This window comes from Corvus kubaryi, unplaced genomic scaffold, assembly GCF_017639235.1.
Source record: "Corvus kubaryi isolate FWS band 111438036 unplaced genomic scaffold, C.kubaryi_AGA036_p1.0 50781, whole genome shotgun sequence".
In the NCBI taxonomy this organism is placed as follows: domain Eukaryota; kingdom Metazoa; phylum Chordata; class Aves; order Passeriformes; family Corvidae; genus Corvus; species Corvus kubaryi.
In genome coordinates, this window is record NW_024581372.1 from 1 (window position 1) to 17,907 (window position 17,907).

The 17,907-nt window shown below is 45.8% G+C and overlaps 1 protein-coding gene across 1 annotated transcript; it reads right to left on the bottom strand.

The window, feature by feature from the left end:
- Positions 1-23: 23 nt before the first annotated feature.
- Positions 24-17,709, bottom strand: LOC121672351 (hormonally up-regulated neu tumor-associated kinase-like). The gene is made up of 5 exons (XM_042044972.1): positions 17,386-17,709; positions 9,589-9,644; positions 5,064-5,199; positions 4,707-4,834; positions 24-1,516 (listed from the first exon to the last, which is right to left on the bottom strand). The coding sequence occupies exons 1-5, from the start codon at positions 17,589-17,591 to the stop codon at positions 1,302-1,304; spliced, it is 741 nt and encodes a 246-aa protein (XP_041900906.1). The 5' UTR covers positions 17,592-17,709; the 3' UTR covers positions 24-1,301.
- Between the last annotated feature and the right edge of the window lie 198 nt (positions 17,710-17,907).

Here is a 17,907-nt window from a genome sequence, read left to right on the forward strand (position 1 = left end):
GGAAGGAAGGAAGGAAGGAAGGAAGGAAGGAAGGAAGGAAGGAAGGAAGGAAGGAAGAAAAAATGAAAGTAACTGTTTTTTTGCAACAGCAAAGCACAGCATTCCATATTGATGTTCCCTTTGAAAATACTTCTAATAGGAAAGGATTATAGTTGTTCTTCTTGTTGTTATTATTACTGCTTTATATTACCCTATACACACATAGGCATGAGCAAACTTATGTCTTCTCTGCAGTTCAGCATGGCATTTTCTTCCCTTTTTTCCACAGGATCCCTTGCCTTCTGGGGAGATTGATTCCATAAATAAAGAGCAGTGCACAGCTATTCCAGCCACGAGAGGCTGGAACAGCATTTGGAATAGGGCTTGGACACCTCACTGCACCAATACCTCTGGAAAGGACCCTTCCACCACAACCTGACGAAAGCCTTACAACTCTCATCTAGGAATTAAGAAACAGAGGTGTGGAAATGCCCCTAAAAAAGCAAAAAACTGTGAAAGTACGTTCAAGCCCTATTTCTTTTGCATTTTTTTCCTCTTCTCAAAGAGGAGCCAGTAAATCCTGCAGGTCCTGGGTAGAGTATGAGACACAGCTGGAGGGCTTTGATACAGGAAGGAGGTTTTATCTGATCAAATACAGACATGTAATTCCAAGTGAGTTGCCTGAGGCTTCATTTACAGTCACTGGAGAGGAACTTTTATCTCCAGGGCACAAAGTCATCCTAAGGCAGAATCAGAGAGAAGTCAGATGAATGGTTATGTAAAAAGTGCCCTTATTTCTCTCCACTGACTGCAACTCTACGCTGCAGATGTTTCAAGTCGAGCAAGATTATTTATAACCAAACTGGACCACAAGCATCTTCTCTTCTTTCTTTTTCCCTGGATGGATGTTTGACTGACCATGAGATTTGTTCTCTGCCTGCTTTTAGCCACATATTCAGCAGGGTGCAGGTATTCAACACCAACAACCAACAAAGCGAGACCATTAAACCCTGACCCTTCTCACCACAGTTTGCATATTCCCTTCATCCACAGAACCTCACAAACAGGCAGAGGCCCTCCTGGAGAAGCAGCCTGGCTTTTGCTGACCAAAAGTAAAAGGAGGAGATCAGAACTGCCTGTCACACCCCCATTCCCAGGCCTGCAGCCAAGTAATCAGAAGATCTGCACCCCAGCCCACCCTGCAAATAATGCACTATCTGCCAGCTTCCAGTTTAAGGCATTGCTTTTGGCCATTTCAAGCAACACAGGGCCAATCCCAATAATGCTTAGGATGGAGTCACAAAAGCAATTCCTAGGATGTGTCACACAAAAGGAACGGGAACACCAGGGAGATAATGTACAGGCACCATGGCAGGTTTTCTCCCCCCCTCCCTGCTGTACCTGTTTGGATAGGTGACATTGGGTGGTGCTCTTCCAGGGTAGTTCTCATTGAGCCACCGATTTGCCAGGGCCTGCTGGATGTTTGGTCTCTTTGCAGGGTCTGGCTCCAGCAGAGATCGCAGGAAGTTTATGGCCGCTGTGAAGAGATCAAGGAAAAACCCCAACCAACAGCTCTGTCATCTGCTTTAGGACTTTCAGAGGAGATGAGTTACTACAGGTGAGTAGCCTGAACAAAAGCACACCAAAAAGGAACATTTTCCTTCCTGCATGCTCCAGTGTCCTTGAGAAAATGAAGAACTGATAAGGGATTAGTAACTAAAGCAAACAATGATTTACAGTCACAATGATTTACAGAGTTATAAAGGAGAGGGGAAAAAGCACTTTTTGTCTCAGAGCTCATTTGAAGTTTTGGAGCAGGTGAGCTAACATTTAATTTCCACATGAGGGCAAGAGGCTGGAGCCAGGTCAGAGACGAATCGCTGTGCTTGAAGCAGGAGATGGAGCAGGGCTCAGTGGAGGGGAGGGAAGGGATGCAGACCTGGGAGGGAAGACACAGCAAATTTGGCTCCCTTTGACATTATAAGGATAAATTCTCCCTTGGCTTCCATCCAACGTACAGTCAGCTGCAGAAGGTTTCAGCCAAATTAAGAGAGGACAGCAAAATAAACAGGCTTTGTTTTGTTCTCCTGAACCTTCAACTTTCAATGACATTCAACCACTCCTCCTGAATTTCTTGCAAAAATGCTCAATTTTTAAGTCATGTGCTTTTTACATGATTAGGAGCAATGAAATCAAGTGATTTGCCTAAAAACTCACAAGAAGTGCCTCTCTGAGCTGAAAGTAAACTCTGTTTTAACTAGATTTGGTCTTTATTCCTCAAATTATCAAGGCTAGATTTCACTGCTCCTCCATGTAATTTAGGGAGAATAAAACACCTGCAAAAATCAGGTTTCAGCTGGAGAGAGGGCCCTCTCTGTGTCAAGAAGCTTATGTGTGCAAGAGAGATGTATTACTCTGTATTTACCAGTTCAGCCAGGCGTCAGATGGGCTTTTTCTAATCTCTCCCTTCACTAACCACTGATTTATGTGAGATACTTTACTCAAATATTCCCGAGTATTTTTGTTATTATCCTGCAGCAGCCACGTTGCAGGAGCAGCAGGAAGAGCCTACATCCGAGTTCCCAAACTTGCTGGAAGCTGCTTTCTGTGTGCCTGGTGTGCCCTCTTCACCCCCATCACAGCAAACAACAAACCCCTTGTTCTCCCATTTCATCCCCTCTCGCTCCAGTGCTTCCCCCACGTCTGTGTTAGAAACCTCACACGTCCCATGGGTTCAGAGCCAGAGAAATCCCCCTCCCCAAACCCACACTCCCTCCTTCAGCACCACCATGCTTGATCTCCAAATCACCCAACGTCTCCTTAAAAATCCTACTTCTCCATCCCCACCCTTGCCAAGAGGCAAACTACTTAAATAAAGCTTGTGAAGTGCCACAGATCAACAGATTCAGACTGGGAGAAACTAATTCTGGAGTGAAGATTCCCCCCTGGAAGCTCCCAGACCTGGGCAACAGAGATGAGCAACAGCACCTTGGCTGATTTGAGTTCAGATGGCACAAGGAGCTTTTCCAGCTAAGCCACACAGCTGTGGGACAACAAAATGATTTCCCCAGGGAGCAAACATGAGGGAAAAGGAATATGTGTAAGGTGAACACCAACTTCCTGACCATCTGACCTCTGCTCACCTAAAATCAATAACCAGATAGCTGCTGTTCAAGAAGCTTAATGAGAAACAGGTTCCTAAGCGGGAAAACCAAACACCAACTCCAAAATTTCCCTGTTGCTACCCAGATTGCTTTGGGTGCTCACTGTCACCCAGCATTTTAGGTCACACAAATGAAGTGTTTTCCTGCTCAGTGATAAGACTGGCTACCTGCATGATGGGACTGTGTGTTCAGTAACCAGGAAATTAGATATTGAAAGACAATGTACTGAGCATGCAAAACAGACTCCTGTAAAAATGCTCTACTTTATAGAGGAATTAACGGAAATTAAGACCCAATTAAAATAGAAGGTCCATAAACCCAAGAAGGTAACAAACCCCTACAATTCAGAGAGCAGAGGAGCAGAGTTTCCGCCCAGTGACCCCAAGCCTCATGGCGGCGGGAACAAATGTCACCTTAAATCACACTGTGCCATGTCACTGAGCTCTCATGGCCCATGGCTCGGGTCAGGCACTGATGGGCACCTTTGTCCACAGTGAGCAAAGGTTAACATGTTTAAATCTAGTCCATTAATTTGCCATCATCTCTCTGCAAGTTCAGGCTGCTGGGGCTCTCACAGGATAAACAAAATACTGCCTTCCCTGGGGACTACAGTGTCAAGTGAGCTACAGATGCTACAGAGAGAAAATCTGGTCTTCATTGTTAAGTGGCAGGATGGATGAAACAGCGAAACGAAGCCTGTCAAAAGCAATGCGATCTTTTTTGCTGCTCAGGGTCTGGCCTTCTACAAGGTGGAAGGTGGAACCCTGAATCTGTACTTGGAGAATTCACCTTGTGACTCAACTCCCAAGGGCTTTTTCTTACACCCTCTAACAGCAGTTTCCATTCCCTTTTTGTGTTTGCAATCTTTTAATTTTATCAAAAGCCCTTTGCAAACAGGCTGCCAGGGTAGGAGACAGAAGCTCTCCATGGACAACAAATTTGGCATAAAAAAAATAAAACCCAGCCACCAAATAGAGCTTGTTCCAAATGCTGGCAGTGGCCTTGCTACAAGCTGAAAAGTGATTCTGTTGCCTAGTGACATGGCTCTGAAGCAGGAATTAATATTTCTAATACTAAGACATCAACTAATTTGCATTTTGTGAACACGCAAAGGTTATCCCAGGTAACTGTCCCAAAATAACTGAGTGCATGTCATTATTCCGTAATAAATGTGAGGTCATTTGAGGCAGTTTATCACTCAACCCCAGTCATGATAATGCCCAGGGATCTGTTATTCCAAAATAATCTGTTCATCCATCCTTACCCTGTGCTAAAATCTTCTCGATGTGCAAAACTGACCAACTGCTCTACAAAGGCAATTCCACAGAATTTCAAAGATTTGTTCCTTCTCTCATATTCAGCACAACTTGGTGCTTCTCCAGAAGGCAAAGCAAAAGGAATTCTGCTACATCAACTCTTGCAGGTCTTCCAGAGGCCAAAATGAAAAAAGGAATTTTTCCCAACTAGCACAACACACCAGCAGCATGACTCACAATCTGTAATTCCATGCAACACCTCTGACCCACTGGATCTGGACAGGTCCCAGCGACCCCCCTGGATTACCTGAGGAGAGCTGGGTGGGAAAGGGGTTCATTTCTTTGTCCACCATTTTTTGGTACAAGGCTCTCAAGCTGAACGGCTCCACAGTGAAGGGTAATGTTCCGGTCAGCATGGCGTACATGTTCACCCCACTGAAAGAAAACACACAGAAAAAGAAACCAAAGTGACCGGGAGCAAGGAAGAATTTAGGTTTTAGAGACTGTACTTCATCTTTAATCTCATCTGACAGTTATTACAGGGTTGATGCCCCATCTCCGAGAGCATTTCAGGTCAGGTCAGATGGGGCTCTGAGCCACCTGATCCAGCTGGAGATGTCCCTGCTCATTGCAATAACAATTATAAACTTGAGAAGTAACTCACATGGACCAAACGTCTATTTTGGGCCCGTATTTCTTCCTTGCCAGAAGTTCAGGGGCTGCATATGCTGGGCTCCCACACTGGGTGCTGAAGGGATCAGAATAACCCAAGATTCCTGCACAGTTGCTCAATCCAAAGTCTGTGAAGGCACAGAGACACAGTTATGAAAGAGAGACACAGTCAAACTGTGCTAGAGCACAAGTTGAAAAGAAGGAACATTTCTTCCAAAAGCTAAGCAACAAACTCCCTAAGGAGAAAAAGAACTCATCCACATGCAAAAATTTTATGTAATTTGCTTCTACGAGGCGCTAAATAGCCAGAGGCTTCTACAAACAATAAAAAGAGCCTTAGAACATGCACAGTTATCCATTTCATACACAAAGCAACTACATTTTGCTGGCAACTGGATGGCAACAACCAGAGCTGAGCTTGTCCCAGGTCCTGAGCCACCTCCGGCTGCCGTGGCTTCTACACTGCAGCAGGACGTTATGGAGGGGACAAGGTGAAGTGGGATTTCTTCAACATTCCCTCTAAATCGTGTAAATGAACCATCAGCTGTAAAGGGGGGTCCCTTTCTGGGGCTGCTGTGGTGATGCACAAACACAGAGGATTCGGCTCTGGAATAATACACAGAGACCTTGGGGCAAGAAGGGGAATGGCTTGACTTGGCTGCCCCCTCCCTGACTTCTGCCTTGAGTTATTGTATTCCTGGCCCCTGGGTGTATCTGACACTCTCGTGGCAGTAATAACGAGGGACTGGCAAAGCTGGCACTGGAGACAAGAGGGAGCCCCTCAGCAGGAGGGGCTGCAGTTTCCCAAGTGCTTTCGGGCAGCCCAAGGGTGTTCCCAACATCTCCCTGCTGTCTGCTCCAGTGCTGGTGTGGCTGCAGGCCAAGATGGGTTTAGGGAACAACAAATCCCATTCATTAAGAGTTGGACTCGTTGATCCTTGTGGGTCCTCTCCAACTCAGAATATTCTGTGAATCTCTGAAAACCACCAGTATTAAGAACACTGACACCTGATTAATTCCTCGGTATCCTCTCTCAGTCATTAATTTGTGGCTCTTTTCTTACCTGCAACTTATTTGCACTGGACTTGCAGTGCTGGCCTGTCCTTCAGCTTTCACCCCACTGAAAATCAAGTTTGGCTGAAATTTGAGGAGTTCCTCGAGGTATTAGAAGCACCCTGACAGGGCAGATACATAAGCCTTGTTCCTTCACAAAACCAGGCAAAGTATTAAAATGCTTACAAAAAAATGCAATTATAACAGTGCCTGGAAGAAACCTAAATGATGGCACAGTGCTTTCCACTCGACTGGCTGCCTCTCTGAGAGCCAGGCAGGCACAGGGGAGACAGGAATCACCATCTTTCACAGCTAAAGAGGCTCACTGGGGGTTTTCCTGGAGAACGCTGTCAAAACTGAAGGGAGAATCAAGACAATTTCCTTGCCTCTGATGGAAAACAATTGTCTCTGGACACTGCTTAATCATCCCTGCTAGAGATGTACCATCCCCGGGGCTTTTACAAATACTGCAGAGGATCCATTAACTTAATTAATGTATTCATTAGCTGTGGCCTGAGATGAGTTCTGTCAACTATAAAACACTTTTTAAAACTCAAAGAAATAATATCTCCCCATAGTTTTATTCCTGGTCCTTACCCTGCTGTGTCATGCCAGCTCCAAATTACTTGACTGTATTATGATGTTTTACAGTCACAGGATACAAGGGCTGTATTCTGTGATGGTGTCAATCAGCATCCCTCCATCAGTATCCGTGGAGGGATACTCTGGGAGAGGTTTTCATTCTCTTATTTGCTTCAGTTGTAAACCCCTTATTCACTTCCTTCAGCCCATTCATTTCAGCCGCTATGCTTTTTTCTCCCTGTTGAAATGCAGAATGTGTGCAAACAGATGCATCCTGGGGACAGGGATTCCATAGTCATGGAGATGAGAATATTGTTATTAACACTGTGGCAGCACAACGTGATCACAGTGTGATTTCCATTGTTTTTATTAAGGATGCATTGCTGATTTTGATAAGAACAGTGCGACCACCAGCACTGATAACCTCGCTGCCACTGCCTGCCTCTGCCTTGGGCTCCCTTTCAAGAAGCCCAGCAAATTACAGAATTCAGATCAAAGGCCACCCTTGGTTTTCCAAAGTAAATATTTTGACATGGGAGCTCCACCACCCCCACCACTCGTGCTATCGAAGCATCATCACATTGCTCTACTCCTCCTCAACGCCTCCAGGGAATCCACATCAAGCTATGGATGCACGGCTATCCCTGGAGCTCTGCCAGTCAGAACAGGGAAAGAGCTGTTAAATACAAGCTCCTGGACAAGCTGGACCAGCAGAGCTCCACATAGCTGGGCATCCCAGCAGGATGCCAAGAAATTTGCGTGGTCCGTGAGCGGCTTCTCCCGCTGTCTTTATCAGACACCGACCGCATGGGCTGGTAGATAATGAGGAGTGAATTATTTCCGACAGTTCCAATCCTGATGTTCTTCAATGTGATTAACAGACTGCTAAGAGTAAGTCCTCTCAAAGGGAATTTTGCCAAGAAGAATATCTAAGAGCAGGTTCTAAACCCCCTTGTCACATAGCCAAAAGGAGGAACAAATCCAAGGTGCCCTTGAGCAGCTGGGTGAAGCAAGGGGCTCAAGGCATCCAGTTCTCACCAAAATGCAAGAACAAGCAGTGACTTCAATGTCACACTTTCAATCTTCATTTCACCTTTTGTTCTTCCTTTCCCAGCTATTACAAAACCAACATTTTAATTTTTATTGGCTACTCCTGTGTTTGCTGCTGGACAAACCACAGAGACCAAGCTCTCACCCCACAGCAGGTAACGTGAGATGGTTTTGTAGCTCCAGGTCTCTTCTCCCAATCATGAAAAGCAGCACTTTAATTCCTCCAAACACGTTCTTCACTCCTGAAGAACCTTCCTGGGAAGGACTAGGTGATGACACAACTGATCATTTCTAGTAAGACAGGCTGCATAAAATATTGCAACCTTTCTTTTCCTGCAACATCCCCAGTTGGGTGGTGGGATTTAATAGCTTTGTTTTAGAATACACACTGCCTGCAATCTGCTTTGCTTAAACATCAGGCTGCAGACCTGAGGACAATTTATTGAGGCTGTGGAAGATCAAACTGTCTCTTTTCTCTATGCTTCCCACACCACCCACTGCGAGGAGACCTTTCCATGCAGCCGAAGCAAATGGAACTGCAGGAACAGGCCTGAAGTCGTTTCCTTTGGCACATGAGTTTTAATTGTACATGTATCATCTGGGAAGGCCTTGGTTTGGATGTGAAGCTCACAAAGTGTTGTGTAATCAAACACCCAATAACAGGGAAGTTATGTGAGTTCTTTAAATCCATCAGATGTTCATAGAGCGCTGGTGCAAACCATCTGGTCTCACTTATCTGCTAAATCAGGATAATGGGTGGTATCCATCAGTACTGATGAATGATTCATGGTAACAGATCAGTATCCTCCTGACCCACAGCCGCGGTAATGCAGAGTTCTCTTTGCTGTTATTTTCCCAGGCGGTTGATTTGCTACAGAGTAATCACTGAAAGTCCCGGTAGCATTTCCAAACCTGAATTCCCTAAGCAGAACCTGGGTATTTCAGATTTCATTAATCATCCTGCCCTTGTTTGCTTGGACATGCATGTGCTTTATACGTCACAGTGAGTGTCCATTTGACCTGGATGTTTGAATGTTAAGTGGTTTTCACCACTTTTCAGCCCATGAAACTTTCTGAGGAAAGTCAGCTGACTTTTTAAGTCTGCAACCACAGACACTGCTGTTGGCAAAAGTGAAGGCATGGAAAGAAATATAAACAGATGTTTGGCATTTGTTTTATGAAAGGAATATTTTCTTTTCAATGCCCACATTAACATTAATGGAAGTTATGCAAGGCAGTGAGAGACTATACCCACCAATGATTAATCCAAAATGCCTGCACAGCTTGAATGAATCAAGCACCCCACACAACTGATACCTAAATACAATCAAGGCTCTACCGTTGATCTTTTTTATTTTTTAACGGCCCTCTAAACCAATTTTGTACTGGGTGCTGGAAGCAAATTTAACAAATATAAATATAGGACCACATTTTGCCAGCTGCTAAAAATGTGTGCAACTCCCACTGACTTCAGTGGAAGCATATGCTCACGGGGGCAGAATCCAGCCCCTAGCAAATAAGAAATGATCATGATAATAAAATAAACCACTTCTGTGGTGTCAATTCTTAAATTCTTCACCAAGCTCCCGATTTGAATATGAAAGATGTGGGTTTAAGATGTAGGATTATTCCCATACCCAGTTAAAGCTGAATTATTCGGATCCTTTTTTTCACAAAATGCTGTCAGGAACAGCTTGATTGCTATCTATACTCTCTCAGCTCCTCTCTGCAGCAACATTAGCAGTCGTCACATGGAGGATTATGAAGCCTCAAAAACTCTCTTTATAAAACTAACAATTTTAATTACTGGAATTGCCAAACTGGTTTCATACCAATAAGCTTGATATTGTTGTCTTCATCTAGCAACAGATTTTCTATCTTCAAGTCTCTGCAAGAAAGAAAATATTTTGAGTGAGTCTCCAAAATAATGAAGCAGCTTTGCCTCACTCTCATCAGTGTATGTACAAGGCTTGTATATAATCGAATGTATAATGAAAGCAGCACACACAGTTCCACAGCAAAAGCAGAAAGCCCCATGCATCCTGCCCAAAATTAACAGTGCTTTCACACACTGCTTCCCACCTATTCTTCAGGCACAAAATGACATTACAAGCACTTGTCAGTACCTCCTGTAATTAACCAGGCTCTTCATGTTTCTTAAGCACTGGAAGTTTACAGGAAACTTACAAACTGGAAACATTTTAAGTATGTTTGTGGAACTGGAGGTCAATTTCTCATTACTCTTCACAGCCAAAGGCCATAGCTGAAGGATAAACCTGAGATCAGAGGAGCAAAATGTCTGTCTGTCTATAAGAGAGATCAGAATCAGCCTGCTGTGAGGGTGAAGCACCCAAACTCGTTGCAGAGATGGTCACCACTGGTATTCCCATACGCCAGAGGTAAAATCCAAGGCTGAGGGATTGAAATGGTTTGTCCAACACCACACAGAAAATCAGCCCAAAACCCCAAGCTGTGCAGACTGAGCATTAAGTATAATGTGAAAAAAAATCACTTTGGTTGCTACACAACTCGTCCATGACTTCTAGCAGTTGGCTAAGTCTTCATCACAAGGATTTTTTTGCCCCCATCCAGACAGGAAATATTTGTAACAATCAGCATGCTGGGATATCCACAGCTCAGAGGGGCAGTGATGCTTCTCCCAGCACGCTTTGGAAAAATATGGATAATAAAGCCATCAGCTCTAACTATGGGAAGTCAGTGACATCCGTGGTACTTTGCCTTTGTAAGGCAAAGGCAGTGGTGAAAGATGCCTCCATTACAGATGAAGATATTGGACTTAATAAAATAAGACAAGTAAACCAACCAAACCAAGGCAAGTACTTCCTCAAGGAGGGATCTGTGAAAGGAAGACTCCAAGGCTTTTTTAAAATGTTCCTCATTTCATTTCATGCCCATGCTGTGTTTCAAATAAACCTGAGGCAGAAGAGCACCTGCAGGTAGAATGACCCTCACCTCATCAGTAAGACCACAAGGACCTACACAGGAGGGATTTTTGGCATTGAAAGCAGCATGGGCAGGTGAAGGGGGGATTCTGCCCCTCTGAGGTGAGACCCCACCTGCAGATCTGCCTCCAGCCCTGAGGACCAACAGCAGAGGGACGTGGAACTGCTGGAGCCAGTCCAGAGGGGGAATGGGTTCAAACTGACAGAGAATAGGCTTAGATAGGATATTGGGAAGGAATTCCTGCCTGTGAGGGTGCTGAGGCCCTGGCACAGGGTGCCCAGAGCAGCTGTGGCTGCCCCTGGATCCCTGGCAGTGCCCAAGGCCAGGTTGGACATTGGGGCTTGGAGCAGCCTGGGACAGTGGGAGGTGTCCCTGCCCATGGCAGGGGTGGGACTGGATGAGCCTTAAGGTCCCTCCCAACCCCAACCCCTCTATGACTCTGTGGTTATATTCCCTCCTCTGGCAGTATCCTCAGGGGTTATCCCAGGGGGTTATTGCATGTCCTCCAAAAGGCATTTCCCTTGTAGGGCAACCAGCGCTGCTGAGAAAGGGCTTGATCCAGGGACAACCTGCCCTGCCAGATGGATCCAGATCAACCCACTTCTGCTTCCCTCTGCTGCCAAAAAAGGGCTTAGTGCCTCATGTCTCACATCTTTATTGCTTGCAGATGGAGGTTTTCACAGACATTGTGATTGGTCTCCAGGAAGATATCAGGGCCAGGAACTTAACAGGAGAGACTTCCAAAAAACCAGTCTGGGAAAGATACAAAAAAAATACAAAACGAAAGCCCCCACCACTTCTAAAACCTCCAATTAAACCAAAATCAACAGAAGCACTGCAATGCTCAGTACAGCATCTCAAAGCAAAGAGAAAGACCATTTAGAAGCTCTGAGTATATGAAATATTAGCTAAGAAGAGGCAAGACTTTAAAGGCAAGAAAGGGAAAGATGCAAGCTGTAAGTTGAGGGGGAAAGACATCCAGGCAATCAACAAATGAATGACAGGAGGACTAACCATGAACACCAGAAAAGATATTTTAAAGGATTCAAGGAAAAAACAAAAAAAAAAGAACAAAAGGTAAATATTACAGAGCATTTTAAAGCCATCAGAGGAAAAAAAAATAGAAAGGTAAATATTGCCTCAGTAGAGAGTGCAGGCAAACCTGGTTAAAGCTGTTTACCCATCTGTCTGTTCTCAGCAGATTTGCCAGTGAGTGCTAACTGATCTAATGGTCCACCCCAACAGGAAAGCACTGATTTTTGGAGCAATACCAGGAGCCAGGACAACAGGCTTTCCCACATTTCTCTTTGTGGTGGTACAACCCAACTGCATACCTGCTCTAGGACCCATTTCCATGAACATCCCAAATGCTTCACTAGGTCAGTTCTGTCCAGTACAAACTTTAATTAATTATCTTTCACAAAAAAGAGACTTACCTGAGTTCGCTCCAAAACTTGTGGTCCAGACTATTCACCAGCTTTCACTGAGTGTCTTACTTGCCTTTTATTTTCCAAACCCTTTATCATACAGAGCATGAAATTCAGGCCTCCAAACATTCTTGGGGGCAATGGTGTTTCTTTTTCCACTGCAACAAAGCATGGACTCTGGACACTTTCAGTTTCCCTCCCTGAAGTAAATCTGATCTTGTTCCTTCACTGTCACAGCTCCTCAAAAAAACACAACTAAAGGATTATTTATGGGTTTTCCCCCGTAAGTAAATTCTCAGCTTTCATTGCTGGAAAAACTTAAAAATACCCTCAGGCACTAAATGCAAAAGGAACAAGAAGTGGTACCTTTGCCTAAGGGATCAGTTCCCTGATGCTGAGAGTCTCTAACTATGGGACAAGTCAGTCACATCTAGGAATAATGAAGGCACGCAAGGAAGGCCAAGCTGCATTCCCACAGTGTGGAGAACCAGCAGATATTTATGTCTTCTCAGCTCGTGGAGCTGGCAGCACACAGTTGGCATTCCCTGGATCTGAAAATACACCATCTTTATGGGCTAAGTTTCTTTGGGAGTTTGTTCTGCTGTCGATGGGGCTGATTTATCTCTTTGGACCACTCTGGAAACCCCAACTGCAGCCAGTGCCTGCAGTGAGGAACACAAGTGGATCCCTGGAGCGAGTGACCCCATCAGCTGCTCCCAGAGCAGTTTATTCCATGCCAGGGCAGGCAGCAGGCTGCAAAAGGCAAGTTTTGCATTTCACACTTTATTTCTTGTCTGGGGGAGGAAGGATGAGAAAGAAGGTTTCTCCAGCAAGCAGCTGCACAGCAGCAGTTGTTGGCTGCTCTCTCCTGAATCTTATTTTTAATCACAACAGCACCACAGAAAATCACTCCTTAACTATCAACCCTCAAGGCCACTTTCATGCCTTGTGCAAGAGCTGGACAGGTTGCAGAGACTTGGGTTCATCACCACACTTATGTATCAGTATTCATTTCAAAGGCTTTGATAGCAAAATGTTATTGAGCCCAATTCTTCTGTCAGTAACAATGTCACTGGATTCCGTGTGGCTGCCTCTGTCAAAGAGGAATCCAGTCCATTGTCTTCACTAAAATGAAGTTTAGTTTGTTTACACCAGAGCACTCCAAGAGAGAATGCCCAAAGGTAATTCCGAAATCTGAAATAACATGGAAAGACAAAGCAGCTCTGCACTTCAAAAGGAGAGTTTGTTCTGTAGAGCAGGATCTGTCATAAATATTGCAGCAGCAGCCAGACTACTGGCACTTAAAATTAATAGGCTGGAAGTTATCAAAGCCAACATGTCAAACAGCAGGTACCAAATGAGGAATCCTGTGGCACTCCGAGCAACTGGATCGTGTGGCATCACCTAACTCTGCCCAAAACCACAGGGGTTTTTCATCTCTTTCAAACTCCTGACCTGCTTCTAATCACCAAATGGCAGTGAAAGGCAGGAATCTGCTGCCGTGAGGGCCGAAAAAGGGGAATACAGCAAGCCATCTCTGCTACCAATACACTATTCAATTCCTTTCTTTGACAACCTGACAGTAATTGCATTGAATGGGACTGAATTTTGTAAAAATGACTTTAAAAGGGTTGTTGAGAATTTCCTGTGGGATGCAGTGGCAAGCACCAAGGCTTTCACTTCATTTTCCCTGCTGTCCTTATGCTCCCAGAGGGCTCATTGCTCATGCTGCTTTTTGACAGCATGAAGGCCTGTGTAAACACCCTCTGCCAAGAGAAAGCTCCACCAGATCCTGCCATTTGGTTCTGTTTTCCTCTGTCAGAGGAAAAGATAAATATTCCTACCTGATTCACAGCTGAGCTTGTTACAAGTATATTTTTAGCAGCAGCCAAACAGCTCTCCTGATAGAGGGAAAGAAACCCAAATGATAACATGAAATTATATATAGAAGAGTGGCATTTTGTTTTCAGCGAGCAGCCGAGGAGTTCTGAACCCTGGGCACCCCTCAGCAAAGATGCAGCTTCTGCACTCTGGAACTTGCAGACTTCATCCATCTGAGCAGATGACAAAGTTGGAATTTTAAAATACATCTATACAGTCAAACATGAGTTTGGAGGTGTTTTTACATCTCTAAATAAAAATGAGGTTTCTTGAAGTGCTTCAATTTTAGGCTGTTCACACATCAGTGCCTCTTAACAAAAGCATTTCCACTGAATTCTGGGTCCCTGCTCTTGCCCAAAGACCAGTGCTCTGAGTGCTTTTCTGCCATGCCAAGTCTGGATAGTAAGCCATGCAGCTTCCTGAGTAATACTCATCAAATAACATCAGCAAATTTCACGCAACTTTATTCCATCTGGGGTTTTTCATCCCAAGCCAAACAGGGTAAGCCATAGACATTATTCCCCAAATAATGCAGACAAAACCTATGGTTTTCTTTTGCAATAGAAAAGCCAATAAAAAGCTTTTCAGGGCCCTGCCCCATTCCATGGGAAGCATTTGGAGAGACAAACAGCAGCCCCTTTTCTGGTCAAGGATGCTGCAGTTTCTTCCACACGTGGCAAACTCGAACGCCCCCACATCACCACGCACATGAAAATGCTGGTATTTTTACCTGCTTTAAAAATAACAACAACAACAGAACACTGCCATTGCAGCCAGGCAGAGAATGAATCAGACTCCTGCACTATTTTTTTCCTCCCTCAGTAGCTGATTGAGTAGCCTGTTTTTAGAGCTGCCACAGTCAGAGGCCCAAGATGCTGAAGGACAACTCCTGAGGTAATTGTTAATTTCTCTCCCTCTCTTGCTCAGAGAGAGCCAGGAGAATAAAACCAGATCACACTACCAGGGCTTTTCCTGCATCTCTACACTGCTCTACACACTTGGCTTGCAGAAGAAGGCAACACATTGAACGGGTTAAGCCAGAGAAAATACTTGCAGATATGCTGCCTGTGATTCTGTCAAGTTCTATCATTTTAAGCAGAATTAGTCCTGCTCATTCACCGTGGGGAAGCCTCCCAAGAAGCAGCTCAGTGCTGCAGAGTGATCCGAGAAACAGGGTGGATGGAGGAGGCTGCCTTTGGGGTAGGGATTAATTCAATGCCACAGGGCTGGACAGACAGAGCTCAGCTGCCAGAGGAAGCCCAGCACTGTCACTGTTCTCAGGGCTGCTGCCTCCTCCCACAGCCTCTGGAGCTGTGCTAAGCTCACAGAGGCAGCAGAGAGGGAAGGGGTGAGAGCCAAACCTGCAGGATCCACATGGGAACTCAGGCTCTCCCTGGGCCCCAGAGCCTTGCCCTCTTCTCACCATAACAGCCTGTTGATTCCAGCTTGTGCTTGGGGAACAAGCTATTTTTGTCAAAAACGTGGGTTTGAATCCTCTCTGAAAAAGAAGGCAATCAAAGCCAAGCCTACCAGCCCCCTGTAAGTGCCTTGGGCACTGTGCAGAGGGTGAATTTTTCAGGGACAGGAATTGCTGCTGCTGACCCAATCCTGCTGTTAAAAGCTAAACATATTCATCTGTTCCTGCCTTGTTTTCCTCTGCCCATCTCAGAAACTTGATTTATTTCCTTCATCTCTCTCTCTCTCACTAAATACTGGGTATCAACTGATCCCTGACAGCAGTAAGTGAACTTCTTCCTTGTCCTTGCCTCAAAACTGTGGGGTTAATAATTTAAAGAGATCAGCAGTTTTGAGGCTGATAGAGAACCTGCTGGCTGCTCAGATATTTATATTACAGTGGTACCTGAAATGTAGCTTGACGTAAGACCAGAGGTGGCCTGTGCACATAGCAGTTATCCCTAATGGATCACAGGGAACACACAGAGATCCAAGACAAAAAAGCAGCTTTCACAGAGCACATGGAGTTCCACCGAGCCAGATGCACCCACGCCGCACAGTGGTGGGCAGCTCAGCACACAGCTGGGCACAGCTGCAGGAGCTGGCTGTGGGCAGCTCCCCACCTTCTGCACAGTCAGTGAAGCCAAGGAGATGCAGACCCAGATCCTCAAAAGCATTCAGATGTCTGACTCCTACAGCGTGCCCACAGAACCCAAGAGGATGGGGCCTACACAACTTGCTCAGCATCATACGGGAACTGTGTGGGAGTCCAGACTTAACACCAGCTGGCCCAAATTTAGAAAGCAGAGCCTCCTTCTTAGCACAACGCCCTATAAATACACCTAAGAACAGGAGAGGAGAGATGCTGGCTCCAAAGGTCCAGCCAGCCCACCATCCTCCTGTCTCCATAGCAGCCAAGAGCACAGAAGCAGAGAAAGGTACAGGGACAGGCAGTCACATGTGACACCTCCACCTGCACTCTTCCAGATCTCCCACTTGCTGCTCAGGGGCTTCAGGCAGAGGCAGCTACTCCTTGTTCATCAGGCTTCTCTCTGCTGAGCTTGTCCTATTTCCCTAAAGCCCAAGTGAACTCCTAACTCCACAGCATCCTCCTGCCAGGAGATGCACATCCTGCTCATACACAGAGCTCAAGGAGCGTTTGGACAACGCTCTCAGGCACGGGGTGGGATTTTTGGTGTGTCCTGTGCAGGGCCAGGAGTTGGGCTGGATGATCCCTGTGGGGCCCTTCCAACTCAGCATATCCTGTGATTCTGGGGATGAAGGTCCCAAAGAAACAAAGTGATGCATCGCAGCAGCTCTGGCTCTCTCCATCCTGTGAGGCCCTGCTGAGGTGATGCAACAAATGCAAAGAGCAGGGAAGCAGAAGCCAGGGATTTCAGTGGTCCCACTGAGCCTTTGCCCAGCCCTGGCACTGCGAGGCTTTGGGCAAATGAGCTACTCTCCCCACACTGCCATACTTCCACCAGTGAAGCAACAGGCACAGCCACCTTGTCAAAGAAATAGAGAAAGGATTCATTAGCTTGTGTTGGTGCAGAGCTTCGGAGAGGCAAAACAGTGCTTGCAGGGCAAGGGCCCTACTTCTGGACTGCACAGGCTTTATGGACACAGAACCACAGAATATCCTGGGTTGGAAGGGGTCATTGAGTCCAGTCCCTGGCCATGGAGTCAGCACAGCTCCTGAGTGCTCACGTGAAGCTGCTTAAGCGCCTTCTGCAGGCAGTTCCTAATGCCCAAGATAAGAGCATCCAAACGACACCATGAAGAGCAGCCAGAAAGCTCTCAGGAACATGTTGTTATAAGGAAATCTCCTTACAGTACAAATAAATGCCACTTCGAGGATCTGATCTAAACTTTCCCACCAGAGAGGCTTTCCCAAATTACCTGTGCACGACTCCTGCCCGGTGAAGGTGCTCCACTGCCAGGATGAGCTGCCGGATGTATTTGCGGGCTTCGTGCTCCTCGAGCCTTTTCTTCTCGTAGATCTTGTGCATCAAGTTGCCGCCAGGGCACAGCTCCATGACCAGGTAGTAGCTGTTCTCAGTTTCCAGTATATCCAGCAGCTGGGCAATATTGGGGTGGCGGATCATTTGCTGGATCTGCCCTTCCCGCCGCAGGTTCTTGGTGACATAGGTGTCCTTCTTGGCTCTTTTCTTGTCAATTACTTTCACTGCCACCTAAGGAGAAAACAGGAGAGGGGGCTGTTAGCTGTCACATCGATGATTTGTTGCTCTAACCTTGTAGAAACAACCATTAAAAAAAAAAGGAGTCAAAAGGATGTCCCTCTCAGCTGGCACACCATGGCTTCAGGCACAGCTGCACAGGTCAGAGAGTTCTTCTGACCCCCCTGACTCGTCCATCCTTTATTTCCTTGTCCAACGACAGTCAAAAATTATTGCAGGGAAA

What these genes read in the sequence shown, in the direction of transcription:
- LOC121672351 (XM_042044972.1), bottom strand. Translation starts at nt 17,591, where the DNA reads ATGATCCGCCACCCCAATATTGCCCAGCTGCTGGATATACTGGAAACT. An exon ending in CGGGCAGGAGTCGTGCACAG is followed by an intron (nt 9,645 to 17,385) that starts GTAATTTGGGAA and finishes TCTTTCTTGCAG; the next exon opens with AGACTTGAAGATAGAAAATC. An exon ending in AAAATAGACGTTTGGTCCAT is followed by an intron (nt 4,835 to 5,063) that starts GTGAGTTACTTC and finishes GTTTTCTTTCAG; the next exon opens with TGGGGTGAACATGTACGCCA.